The 13707-nt window shown below is 37.3% G+C and overlaps 2 protein-coding genes across 4 annotated transcripts in view; one reads left to right on the top strand and one right to left on the bottom strand.

Annotated features, from left to right (window-relative positions):
- SUGCT (succinyl-CoA:glutarate-CoA transferase) overlaps window positions 1-2752 on the bottom strand; it is a 781582-nt gene extending 778830 nt beyond the window's left edge. For all 3 annotated transcript variants that reach the window (XM_036863201.1, XM_036863202.1, XM_036863203.1), the window contains exon 1: window positions 2601-2752. In XM_036863201.1, the coding sequence (XP_036719096.1) occupies window positions 2601-2700 (100 nt within the window). In that variant the 5' untranslated portion in view covers window positions 2701-2752. The remainder of the gene's footprint in view (window positions 1-2600) is intronic.
- Window positions 2753-2937: 185 nt separating this feature from the next.
- On the top strand, window positions 2938-5269 carry LOC118900669 (M-phase specific PLK1 interacting protein). The gene is made up of 2 exons (XM_036863204.1): window positions 2938-3523; window positions 4558-5269. The coding sequence occupies exons 1-2, from the start codon at window positions 3185-3187 to the stop codon at window positions 4756-4758; spliced, it is 540 nt and encodes a 179-aa protein (XP_036719099.1). The 5' UTR covers window positions 2938-3184; the 3' UTR covers window positions 4759-5269.
- The last annotated feature ends 8438 nt before the right edge of the window (window positions 5270-13707 follow it).

Raw genomic sequence — 13707 nt, 5'->3', positions numbered from 1 at the left:
TGTCTTTTCAGGGAGGCAGTTAAAGTAGGGGACAGAGGGAGCAGCAATGAGACCCCAATTCCTGCTTCAAACACAAAGCCACCTGCTCTCATAAAGGCTCTACAAAAAAAAAATTTTTTGTTTAATCTACTGAAAAAAGACACACCAAAAAATCTTAGGTAACCCAAATAAAGATCCTCAGTCTTATAGAAATAGACAAGGCCCCATTTTCACTTACACTTAAATTTCCTTAGTGATACTTTTACTTGTATTCATGTAAAACTTATAAAACATGCACCACCACAAAGTCAACCAATTAATCTGGGGGCTCCCCACATAACTCATGGGTACTGAGAAGGTTCCTTGACGTTTTGCCTGTTGATGTCCTCTGTGTACAATGCCACTTGAAGACGGCACCTAGCCACTAGCAGTGTCTTCAATAAAAGCGCTAGCCTACTGAGGATCCTGCTTTCTAATGCTGGTCCTCCCTGAAGAGTGCTGCAATTCTCTTTTTGTGGGAACAATACCTGTGTTACTCACAAAAATGCTAACGTGCTCTTTTCTCTCCACAGGACTCAGACTTACTTCATGGCGCAGCCACCAAACTCTCATATACATCATCCCAATTCACTTTTCTATTTCCAGGCAACGCAACATAAAACTTCCTTCATCTCTCTTCCCCTGAACTCACCACCATATAAATAACCAACACAAGTCTGTATCTGGGGACCTCAGACCCACCAGTTCAGGCAGCCAGACTGCAATTCCCAGGTTAATACTCAGGAAGATTCTAGCTACATCCACAAAAGTTCAATACTAAGGTTGTATCTACTAATCTCTAAATATAATATGCTATGCGGTACCACTGTCAGAATTTTACATGCTTATTTATCTATTGCATTTTTCAAAGGATGGACTGAGCGTCAATTCATATTTCTTTACCTAGGAAAAAGGACAACTGCCTGGGATTCAAGAAGCCTGAGTTCTGGTCCCACACCATTTGCTACGTGAATTCAAGCAAGTCACTTCACTTTTCTTGGACAATTTCTCATCTGTGAAAAGGCAAGTTGTCTATTCTCAGAAGTGATCCAAGTGGAATCTGGAGTTTCCATATAATTATAAAGAACGTACTCTCCCTCAATCCTCATATATACCTGAAAACATGATGACAGGCACACTGTCATGTGCAATCTACCTGTCAAAATCTACCTCCCCCGTTTCTAATGCAAGTTCATATGTGTAGAAGATAGCAGTGTATCACTATAGGAAAGAGCATTCCAGAAGTGTAAGGCAAGTAAAATGACAACTTACAGTACTTCACTCAATTCTGCAAAACATTTGCCAGTTATTTAAAAATTAACAAAGGTAATTTTGATCCCTGCCACCCTCATTTTTCTGCTCCCTTCCCCCAAAATGTAGATTAGTTGATGATATTAAAGAGGGTATTATAGGTGAGAATCACTGACCAATATGATGTGACCCACTCATTCATTCAATAAATATCTGACAGCCCAATTACCAGGCATTAAGCTAAGCACCAAAGACAATGTCCAGAAAGGTGAAATTTTGGCCAGGACAAAAGTATATAATAAAGTGAATAATCTGGGATCCCCGGGCCTTAACTGCATCACAAAGCCTTGATGACATTATCCTGCCTTGATTGATTCTACAACTTGTGTCTAAAGGAAAAGCCTGATGAACCGAATTCCCTCAGAACAAACAACAACAGAAAAGTGTGTGTGTGTATCTCCATTCATCAAGGATGGAAGCTGAGAAAACATCACATTCTTCGGCTTGCCACGTCACAGAACGTGTCAAACGGACAGGGCGGAGCGGCACCTGCAAGAAGGTTCACAGGCTGAAAAGCACAGGTCCAGGCTACCCATTAGGCTATGATTAAATGAGTCCGAAAATTCTTTAAGATTCTGTTTCCTACAAGATGATGTCAAGACTCACAGTGGACTATCATTCCCAGCTTCGGAGGGTGTAAAGAAAGTTCTAGAAAACTGGAGTAAATCTAAATTTCATCTTCTAAATAAAATTCTGAGACAGGTATTCGGTACAAAGGTGGGTTTATACATTAGGGGTCATTCTTGAATGATCACACTTTTCTTTATAACCAAAAGTCTGTGAAAAGATCATTATTTTAAGAGCTTTAGCCAAATGTTGCTCCTTTTGAAAATCAGGCTCTCTGCTTCCTAACCAACTCGCTTACCCGCTTGCATTTAACGAGAACAAGGAAGGGAGTAAAGTGCGGCCTCTGCTAGCAGAGCCTCGCCCCCGAGTTATTTAAAGTGCAGTCTGAAACCCTTCCTGAAATGTGGCTGGGGGTGCATTTTTCAAGGTATTTAAACTTGGGGGACGAGGGGGGAGGAGTAAGGGAAAGAGGCGAGTCCGCCCAGTAGGACCGTGCAGGGGCCGGACCCGGGCCCGGACGCCGGGCAGGGTGACCACGGGGCTACCGCGGAGCCAGGGCAAGGGGAGACGCGAAAGGCCAAAGGGCGGGCGGCGGGGGCAGCGGATACTTCTGGAAAGCGCGGCGCTCTCCTTGGGATGCCGCCGGAGTGGGGAGGCTGGGGCTGGGGTCCCTTTCGCCGCCCGGACCGAGTCTCGGAGGATACCTGACTGCGGGCGGCCGGTCCACAGCCCCCTCCCGCCGCCCCGGCGGGAGAGAAGGCCGGTTCTCCGCAGAGCCGCGACCCTCGCCAGCGTCGCCAGCATCGCGTTCCCCTGTGAAATCCTCGCTCCCCGCGTGAGTGGAGAACGAAGCGCGCGCGCGACCCGCAGCCACTGGGGGCGCCCGCGGACACCTCAGTTCCCGCCCCCCGCCAGGTGGGAGGGGCCCTGCCCTGCCCAGCACTCCGGGCCCCCCCCCCACCTCATCGGCTCGGCAGGCGTTGAGTCCGTCAGTCAGTGCCAACCCGCGGGACTGCAAAGGCCATTGCTGGGGCCCGGGATTCGCCCTTTACTTTATCCTTTTTCTTCCTCCTTCCTTCACTTAAATCAGCTGAATCTGTACCCAATTCGATAACCTACTTATCCCGCCGCCCCAGAGGAACCTTTGTGAGGCCGGAACCAATGTGCTCTATGGTGCTGGCGGGCGGAGGACTGTTTTGGTGAAGGACCACCAAGTGTCTCTGAACGGTTGTCGCGACAGTTCCGGCGGGAGAACGTACCAGTGAGGTCCTTGTCTTCGTCTCCTGAGATGCACCGACAGAATTTCCGACCCCCGACTCCTCCTTGCCCCGGCCCGGGTGTAGGAGGTTGGGGTAGCGGGAGCAGCTTCCGGGGTACCCCGGGCGGAGGCGGAGCGCGGCCGCCATCCCCGCGGGACGGGTACGGGAGTCCACACCACACGCCGCCGTACGGGCCCAGGTCTAGGCCCTACGGGAGCAGCCACTCTCCGCGACACGGCGGCAGCTTCCCTGGGGGCCGGTTCGGGTCTCCGTCCCCTGGCGGCTACCCTGGCAACTACTCCAAGTCCCCCGCGGGGTCCCAGCAGCAATTCGGCTACTCCCCAGGGCAGCAGCAGACCCACCCCCAGGTAATAATAGCCAGCGTTTGCCGAGCTCTTACTGTATGGCAGGCATGGTACTAATAATCCCTTTGCGTGGATTATTTTGAATTCTCTATGAAGTGAAATACTATCGTTAGCCCCATGTCGCAGATGAATAAACTGAGGCTCAGAGAAGTTAAGTATAACTTTCTTTAGAATGCTCTAAAAAGTTGCAGAGCTGTACTTTGTTTTTATAGTCCTCCTGCTTTTAGCCAGTACACTGCCGCTCAAACACAGATTTCCCTACTTCCCTCTCCTTCGTCAGGGGCCTGGCCAGTTCGTTGCAGTAAATTTTTCTGAGTCCCCGGTCTCCAAGGAGGAAAAAAAGCGAATGAATCCCCAGCATAGAGCTCATCTCTAGGGTTACAGGCTAGTGCCACCTTCCTACTGATGGCACCTTTTCCCTTTTTTTTTTTCTTCTTCTGCTGTTGCTGGCACCTTTTCCCTTTTTTTTTCTTTTCTTTTTTTTTTTTCCATTTGGCCTTAGTTTTTCAACTACATTGGCTTCTGCTCTAAGGCTTCTTTCTGGTATGTCTAGGATTCTGTGGTTTACATCTTAAATATGCTTGGTAGTTTTCCAACTTATGCTAAACCAAACCCATCCCTTTGAGTGTGGAGCTAATGAGATGGGAGGGTTCTAGAAATTTTGAAGCTGTAGGGTTAAAAAAAAAAAAAAGGTTTAATTTGCTTCCAGAAGCAATAGGGAAATACTGAGGGAAAACTACAGTACAAGTAATTTCTTACTTCATCACCAGTTTATAGTTTGGGAAAGTTACTACATTAGAAACCCAAAAGAATTTGAGGTGACAGTGGGCGTAACATTATCAATAAATTAGCGTATCAAATAGGCTTAAATACTTTTTTAAAACACTAGATTAAAGGAAGCATGGACTTTGCAAGTGAACATATTTGGGTTCAAGACACAACTTTTAACTAGCAGTGTGATCCTCCCTAGCCTCTAAAGAGAAAGTACCAGTTACCTCTACTAAATGTCTTTTTAACTGATGATTTCTTTTCTAAAGGGTTCTCCAAGGACATCTACACCATTTGGATCAGGGCGTGGTAGAGAAAAGAGAATGTCTAATGAGTTGGAAAGTTATTTCAAGCCTTCAATGCTTGAAGACCCTTGGGCTGGCCTAGAACCAGTATCTGTAGTGGATATAAGCCAACAATACAGCAATACGCAAACATTCACAGGCAAAAAAGGAAGATACTTTTGTTAACATTTCTGAAATTCAACTGGAAGCTTCATTTGTCAGGAACATCTTGGACAAAACTTTTGCTTGTGATTAAGTTGAACCCTAACATGGTGACTTTGAATAATTAGTTGTGTCTTCCTTCATCATATCAAGTATTTTTGGTGTTAGAGAAGACATATGGTAGGATAATTTGTAATATTTAGCTCTCTGGAAGTGCCTACCAATTTTAGAATATTGACAGTTTCCAAATACTTAACATTCTTGGTTATATAATGGACATTTGTCTTTTAATGTTTTTCCAATGTTTCAAAATAAAACATTTTGTCTTTCTAGCTATATTGTGCTTTTGTCATATGCCAAAGAATTATTAAAATAATGCTTTGTAATCACATAGTTAGAATTTGTAAGTATATATTTTGCATACTACTTTTGAAAATGAAATAGACTGTCCTTTGTCCTGTAGACAGTTCTATATTTGTTCATAGGGAAAGGGGGTAAAGGAAAAGAATAAAGGAGATTTCTATTCATATTATAACCATTGTTCTACATGCATATTTTATGTAATGCTTTTGTAAAAATGCATTGAAACTTGATTGAAAGTTACAGAAACCCACTTAAGCTTAAATAAAAAAAGTATTCATACCCTTTATACTCATTTAACTGCAGAGGACAAGGATAGACCTATTTCTTGCATAGCTATATTAAAGAATTCTGCGTCTGAATTTCTCTACTCCACATCTCTCAGTATTGTGGAGTCATTTTCTCTTGAGGCCCAGGAAGATGGCTACCAGCAGTCTTAAATCACTTCCATTGTGAAGAGAACATTTCCCAGCTCTGTCAATCTCAGTGAAGACAGATTGGCCATGCTTAGGTCATATTTTATAGTCTTGATCCAATAACTATGATCAAGGCAGTGTGGCATGATTAGCTTGGCATGGATTCACCCCTACAATGAGGCAGGGTCCCATGGTCTTCAGCCCCACCAGGCCTCCCTGGATTAAAGAAAGGCTTTCCAAAGGAAGGAATGCTACTTACCTATACCTACAGTAATGGGGAGAAAAATGAAAATGTTGGGGATTTTCATTTTCCCCAACTATTTAAACAAAATCAAGTCTTATAACTTTCAGGCCTTTTAGATATTTTGGGGTCACAATATATGATGAAAGTATAGCTGAAATTTTGTTTAAACATTCCCAGAAAGAAAGCTTTAAAAGTGAAAAGGTTACACCACCTATTTGAGCCATAACCACTTCTAGTTGTATGTTAGGTCTTTTCACAGAGGCAAAACAGAAAATGAGAAGGGAAGGATTTTAGATTAATAAAAGCTCCATGACACCCAGGACTACTACTACCAGTTGCTAGCTTGGTGAATTATTTAACTTCTCTGTGCCTCAATTTTCTTGTATGTAAAATGAAAAAATTAACAGTACCCATGTCATAGAGGTGTTGTGTTTGAGGATTAAATGGGTTTACATGTGTGAAAACTCTTAGGCCAGAGCCTGGCACATAGTAAGCACTCTAAATGGTAGCTGTTACTTTCTCACTTACCCCTATATCCTCAGCTCTTAGAATGATGCCTGGAAAACAGTAGGTGCTTAATAAATATTTGGTGAGTGGATGCAGACATTCTAACTACTATATTGCTCTGCCTTTATCTCCTATGTATAAAGAGAATAGTAATTTTCCCCCCAATGTTTTAAAGGGAATGTCCTTATTTTCGAACATCTTGTCTTTCTAGATAATTTGAGGTCATGATGTATGATGAAAATTAGAGCAAGTAGAATACTTTTGCATACCTTTTATTGAACTTCATAGGTAAGAAATATTATCTCTAGGAAGTGACATTTAGAAATAATTATTAAGCCATTGCTTGGAGATCACTGGATTATTGGCAAAAATAAAAAAGGAAGTCAAGAAAGGTTTTATGCTAATGTATTCGTATCATATTTGGAAAACATTCAAATTATAATTGTTCTAATGGCTTATGTGCATTTTATTTTACTACTTTATAAGTGTAATGTTAAACAACTAAATGTAAAATTTCTCTTCTGCCAAGTTACCAACATCTTCCAGAGGTCTGACCTTTCTGATTTTAAGAGAAACATTTTTGTCCTTAGGAACGATACATTGCTTTATTGCTCTGGTTGGTAGTGTATATAGTTATCAAAGGTCTTTCGACATTGATATTGGTTTGTTTATATTACTAGCCCATTTTTGTTTAGCTGAGTGAAAGGAATTGATCATTCTTTTAAATGAAAAATGATTTTTTTAATTGTTCCAGAATACACATTTTTACCTCCGCAGAGACGCTAAATAACTGTTAGGGAAATTTATAGTTGAGTATGCATCTTAAATATTCATGGAAGTGTAATCTATAGCTGGGTTTTCAAACACGGGTGTTTATACTTCTGGGAGTATTTAACTATAAAGGCAAAGATAGCTTTAAGAGTATTTTGATCCAGATCCTCAAATCCCAAATGCACTCTTTAGTTAAAATGATGTGCTTAAAGAACACTTCCATGATCAGTGGATTATGCCAGTTCTCTTTTCTTCCCTTCTGCCTTTTCATAATTACCCTTCTCCCACTTGACAGAAGAAACCTATGGCAGGTTGTGCTTTTCAAAAATGATGCCAACAATATTTCAAGTCCCTCAGACTCTTCCAGAACCTTGCCTCTACCTCATCAAGATATAGAGTTATGTCCCTGCCCTTTGAACTCAAGCAGACCTTTCTGACTGCCCAAGGAAGTATGGTGGAAGTTAACGTATTTTCATCACAGGTGAAGTGTGGTCTTAGAAATGAGTTATGTTGGCCCATGTGGAGATATTCAGAACTCCGATGTGTTGTCAAGTAGGGAGATAGAGGGATGACAGTTTTTGTTTATAGGCCTTGCCTTTTTTGTCTCCTGACTATTCAAAAAATCATTTTTCCTGTGGGTGAATCATGTGAAAGCAAAGAGAGCATGAACATAATATGAAGGGAAAGGCACTTTTTTAGGAAACAATGAAAAAGTTGCTTGCCTCATTTATCTTACAATATTTAAGATTGGTATACAAGCATGATGGGTTTTGGTGAATCTGCTGTCAAGCAGACTGTCTTTTCCCCATTTTCAATAATGATAAAGAACCTGATGAATATGTCTCAAACCTGTCTTAATAGCATAATTTGCATGATTTCAAGGAGGAAGAAGTTAAAATTTCCATGTTTATTTCTGACATATTAACCTTACATCTTAAAACATCATATTTCAGAGGTAAGTTCATGATTTTTATATTTTCTAGAGCATTTTTCAGATTCTTAGGAGAAACATTTTTATTATCCTTTGCCAGTTCATTATTAGATTCTATAAATCCGTATTAATTTTTTACCTGGCCCAAGTCTCCTGCTTATTGTCTCTGAGCCATTCCTCTGTTTTATTTTTCATTCCTACTATGTGTTTAGTTTAAATTAACAGAAATATATTGTGGATTTTACTGTAAATAAAACCCATGATAGTCGTAAGTATACGTTGTATAAACCCAGAACTTAGTAGTGACCCAACATCTTTTTTGCTCTTAATTTCCACAGTCTAATTTTTCATCTAACCTAAGAAACTATTATTATATAATTATATATAATCCATTATATACCACTTAGTAAAAACACTGCCAACTAAACTATAATATGCTGTCAATTATAAGATGCATCCCAATTTCAGAGATGTTAAAATGTACATCTTAGTTTGATAAAATACCATAAACAATACTTTTAAAAGCAGAACATGTATTTACGTATAGGTTTGGGTGTAAATGTCCACAAAACATAGTCGAGGACAGTGCATTTAACTTTGGAAAACCAGCTTTACTTAGTTAGGATTAATCCTTCCTTCTCAGGTATTTATATTCTGTTCTCTAATCTATGTAGAATTATCCTCAATAATTATGTGGAATTTATGGGGGTGTTTATACTCACGGTTGTCTTAATTTTAGGCTTCATAAACAAGATGACTGTCAGTGAAAAAGTTATAGATAAGTCTCAGTAAAGCCTTTGGTTAACTTTCCAAGGATATGAGAAAGAAAATGGCCTGAACAACAAGGTCTTCAGTGAGGGTGGTTTTTCAATTCTTTGTTTTCAACAAAATGGAAGAAAACTTAATCAGATTGTTAGTTAAAGATCATTAAAAATAATTTGATGATCAGTTTATTATTTTTGGCATATAACTTAAAAGGTGTACAAGAATTAAGTGACATCACTATAACAAAAGTCTATCCCTTTTTATTTGTATGCGTAAATGAGTTTTCTCAGCATTTATATCTATAGTTTAAAAATAGTAATAAAATTAATGTCTCATTCTAGCAATTAGCAGTATTTATGGTGTTTTTATTGTTTGAATAGTAATGATAATCCAGATAACAGATAACTTCAACACTTGGAAGTTTATAGCCATTGGAAATGGGTTTTTTTTTAATTTCCAAATATATTTTTTCAACAAATTTATATTTATTTTTCAATAAATATATTTTTCATACATTTTTGAGAAACAGATGTATGACAAGATATCAGTAAGGACTTTCAAGCATTACACTTTATTACAATGAGATAAAAATTATGTGGGAAAGTAAAATGGAAATATGAGTTGGGAATAAAATAGTGTAAAATTTCCTACTATGTTAAGGAGTGTTTTTAGATAGCAAATTACTGTGATAATTAGATTCAGTTGGATACTTTAATAATGTAATGGATTTAGCTTAAAACATCAGTGCTACCGAAATGACTTCCTTTGCAATTTTTGAAACTTACGATAAAAGTGTTTTTATGTTGACTTAAAAAGTATAAAAGGGTACATCACTTTTCAAAATTACTTTAGAGAATATATGACTAAAATTTTTAAAGCTCTCAAATCATCAGAGGAGGGAGAAAGAGGAATATAGTAAACCATAAATCCAAGAGACGTCAGGAAAAGAAGTAAATAACAGCAGTAAGTCCAAATATTCCCGTAATAACAATGAATCTTAAAAAAGTAATATCTTTTAAAAGGCAGATTTTCAGATTGGATTACATAGATGGAATCAATCTATTTGTTGGTTTAGAAAAGATAACATCTAAAATAAAAAGCTATAAAAAGATTGAAATTCACAATCACAGTGGGGATTTTAGCACATCTCTACTAGACATGGATATAACAAGCAGATGTAGAATTTGTAGGGATATAAAGAACTGGTATATAAAATAGAAATTATATATTTATATACAACATGTACACATTTTTTCAAGTACACAAGTATATAATAAATTTTTTATAAGTGTTGTAAATCACAGAGACTCTTTGCAAATTTCAAAGATTTGATTGATAGGCAGATCATGTTTTCTGACCAAAATGTTCAATAAATGTAAAAACAAAAAGTACCCTCAAAAAAATAAGTCAATGAAACAAGGCAAAGCTATAGAGATTGTCAACAAAAAAGCCTATTCCTTGGATTAACTAAAGTCGATAAAGATTGATGAAAAGGGAATTCCCTGGTGGCCTAGTGGTTAGGATTCCAGGCTTTCCCTGCTGTGGCCCAGGCTCAATCCCTGGTCGGGGACCTGAGATGCCTCAAGTCGCACTGTGGAGCCAAAAAAAAAAAAAAAACAGATTGATAGAAAAAAGTACAAAAGGAAAAATATAAACAATGTTAACCTTTGGTGTAACATCAGGAACTATCCTTAAAAAAAGAACTACAGTAAGAAAACAAAGTGATGGAATCACCTAGAAGGATAATGCAAGGATAATCATCACTTGCATCATCCTTCTGTTTTCTTTGCATTGCCCTAAATCCTGCATCATCTTTAAAGAAGGGATAAAAGAAGTCTAGAGACAAATGTTTTTTTAAGCTTTTATTTGGGCACAATTAAGAATTTGGCATTTTTAATTTTTCACCCATAATGGCAAAGAAAAGAAAATTAGCAGGTATTTCATGATTATTAAACTAATCAGCACTCTGATCTCTTATAAGCAAACTCTCAGACTATAAATTTTCAGATGACAATATCCTAGAAAAATTTTTCTCAAATTCAAGAATCAATGAGTGAACAGTATATTTCTAAGGACGAAAGAAATATGATATTCTCATTTACTCAGTCATCCAAAAGGAAAGACTTCATCACAGTACTTTGTGACAAGAACATCTTTTATGTTTGTTAATCAGAATTGTAGGTAGACAAATACTAAAGGCAGGTGTGTATTCAGAATTGATTAAAAGGAAATAGATGATGTAAAAGTGAAAAATCAATTAGATTTACCATTCTGATTGGTGTTTATAAATCTGAAAGTGAAAGTGTTTTGCAATTATGAAGCAAAAAGAAATGACCATCCTTTCCTTAACAAAAATATGACATCAAAGTTCTTAAATGTATTGCATTTTAAAGATGCAAGTGTAAAAAGAACAAGAAGTAATAATAAACTAAAGCCCATTAGAGATATATTTAAACTCTGGAGCCAAGGTTTATAAGATGAATATATTCTAAGTTCGTGACAGTAGATGAACACCTATTTATGTTCGAGATGCTACCCATCTTACGTATTAAATACTTTCAAAACCACGAAAATACTGAATAAAAATTTGGGTTTCCTATGTTTACATTCTTATTAAGATGTCTAATAAAGTTCTTTCTAACTATCTCTTTATTCTCTACATTTTGCTAAATAACTTTAAATGTTCTTAAAAATTAAAAGGGTCCATTGGACCCAGATGACAAATGATGACTAATTTTTTCTGGTATACTGATGATTAAATGAAGAAGTCATATTAGTACCAATAAAGGCTTTGAAAGTCACACAAACGCAGGATGACCAACTTTACACCACAGTATTTGAAAGCATAGATGAAATGTGTTATATTTTAGAAAATATTGATACATTATCAGTATTGACTCAAAAAGGAATAGAAAGTCAGAATAAACCAATAACCATGAGAGAGACTGAGTTGATAATCATGAGTCTTCTCCCCACAGATGATACATACTAAGCCTTCATGGAATACTTAATTCCTGTATTATAAAAACTTTTAGTTAAAAAGTATCCAACACATCTTACACCTATGGTATTAACTGATCTCAAACCAGGCCAAGGACAGTATAAATGGAAATTATAGATCATTTCACCTATGTACATAGTTGCTAAAAATCCTAAACAAGATATGACAATTCAGCAGTTGCTCACAAACAAACCAAAAAAGAACTGATAGGGTTTATCTCAGGATTGCAGTGATGGCTCAGCATCTGGAAATTTATTTCTATAATACATCTTATTGGTTAGAGGAAAAGATCTATACTAATAACTCGGTAGATGAAGAAAAAGCATTGCTTAAAATTAAATACACAGAAGTCTTCCAGAAGTGGGAAAGGGAGATATCTGAAGTATGAAAGTTACAAAGGAAGAGATGAAACTGATCCTATGTACAGGTAATATTACTGTCTGTACAACTCCAAGGGAGGCAAAATTTTTTGAACTATTATTCTGGATCCAAGAAAAATATACAATTACAGCATTCCTACACATCAGTCAAAAAAATGCAATAAAATGCCTCAGCCTCCAAATAGCAAGCTGCAATAAATCTCGGTGGGAAGGGGGTTGGGGGAGACAACAGAGAAAATTACAAAGCATTTTTGAAGAACTTCTTTAAAAGCACAGCTAAATAGGGAGATAAATATTATTCATGGATGGAAAGATACAATATTGTACATATGTCCATTCTCCCTAAATTAATCTATAAATTCAACTCCAATCGAATTTCAAAATAAGTTTCGTGGACCCTGCAAAATGATTCCAGTATTTATATGGAAGAGGAAAGTGTCAAGAGTAGTCATAAAAATGTTGAAGAAGAAAAATGTAAGCAGGCTTGCTCTACCAGATAAAGAAACTTGTAAATCTAATGACTGTTTGGTGTAAGAGTAAACAGACTAAAGAAACAAAAATAGAGAACTCAGAAACAAATTCACACATATATAAAAACTTGATATTTGGTTAATATAGCACTACAAATGAGTGGGGAAAGGACAGATAATAAGTGGTAATAGGTCAGTTTTTTGTGATTATGAAAAAAATTATAAACTCAATGCAACTGAGACTTGTCTAAAATTGTACAGAATAGGATGTAATGAGAAAGCTTTCTAAGACTGTCAGAAGTACTTTGGGGAATGCATATATGTTTAGAGGTTTTTTTTTAAAAGTCAGAGAATATTTACATGGCAGTTACCATAAAATCTAGGTTAAAAGTACTTAAGTGTGTGTTTACTCAGAAGGACAAAGACTATTCCTATAACATTCTTAGATTTATATTTAATATTGTCCTCTAAGTATTGTTGCCTGTCAACATGAGATTATAGAAAAGAAAACTTTAAAAAATGTTTGTGCATAAAACTTACGTTTACTTACTTAGAGTTGTGATAGTAGGTTGAATTTGCTTACGAACTTTGTATAATAACCTGCTGACCATGACCTCGTTGTTTTTATACTTAACTCAAATGTATTAAAAGAATTATACACCATACACAAGTGGGATTTCAGGTGTGCAAGGCTGGGTCAACATTCAAAAATCAATTACTGTAATCCATCACATCAACAGACTAAAGAAGAAAAATCATATGATCTTATCAATACATGCAGAAAAAGCACTTGACCAAATCCAGCACCCATTCATGATTAAAACTCTCAGCAAACTTGGAATAGAAGGGGCCTTCCTTAACTTGATAAAAAACATCTACAAAAAACCTACAGCTAATATCATACTAAATAGTGAGAAACTAAATGCTTTTCCACCAAGATCAGGAACAGGGCATGGATGTCCCCTCTTACCACTGCTTTTCAACATCGTACTGCAATATGATGCAATATTATGCTAATGCAATGCAATAAGACCCAAAAAAGGAAATAAAAGATATAGAATGAGAAGGAAGAAATAAAACATTATTTACAGATGACATGATTGTCTATGTAGAAAATCACAAAAAAAG

Source organism: Balaenoptera musculus, chromosome 9, assembly GCF_009873245.2.
Source record: "Balaenoptera musculus isolate JJ_BM4_2016_0621 chromosome 9, mBalMus1.pri.v3, whole genome shotgun sequence".
NCBI lineage: Eukaryota > Metazoa > Chordata > Mammalia > Artiodactyla > Balaenopteridae > Balaenoptera > Balaenoptera musculus.
Note: the sequence above shows the minus strand (reverse complement) of the source record. Positions and strands in the feature narration are given on the sequence as shown.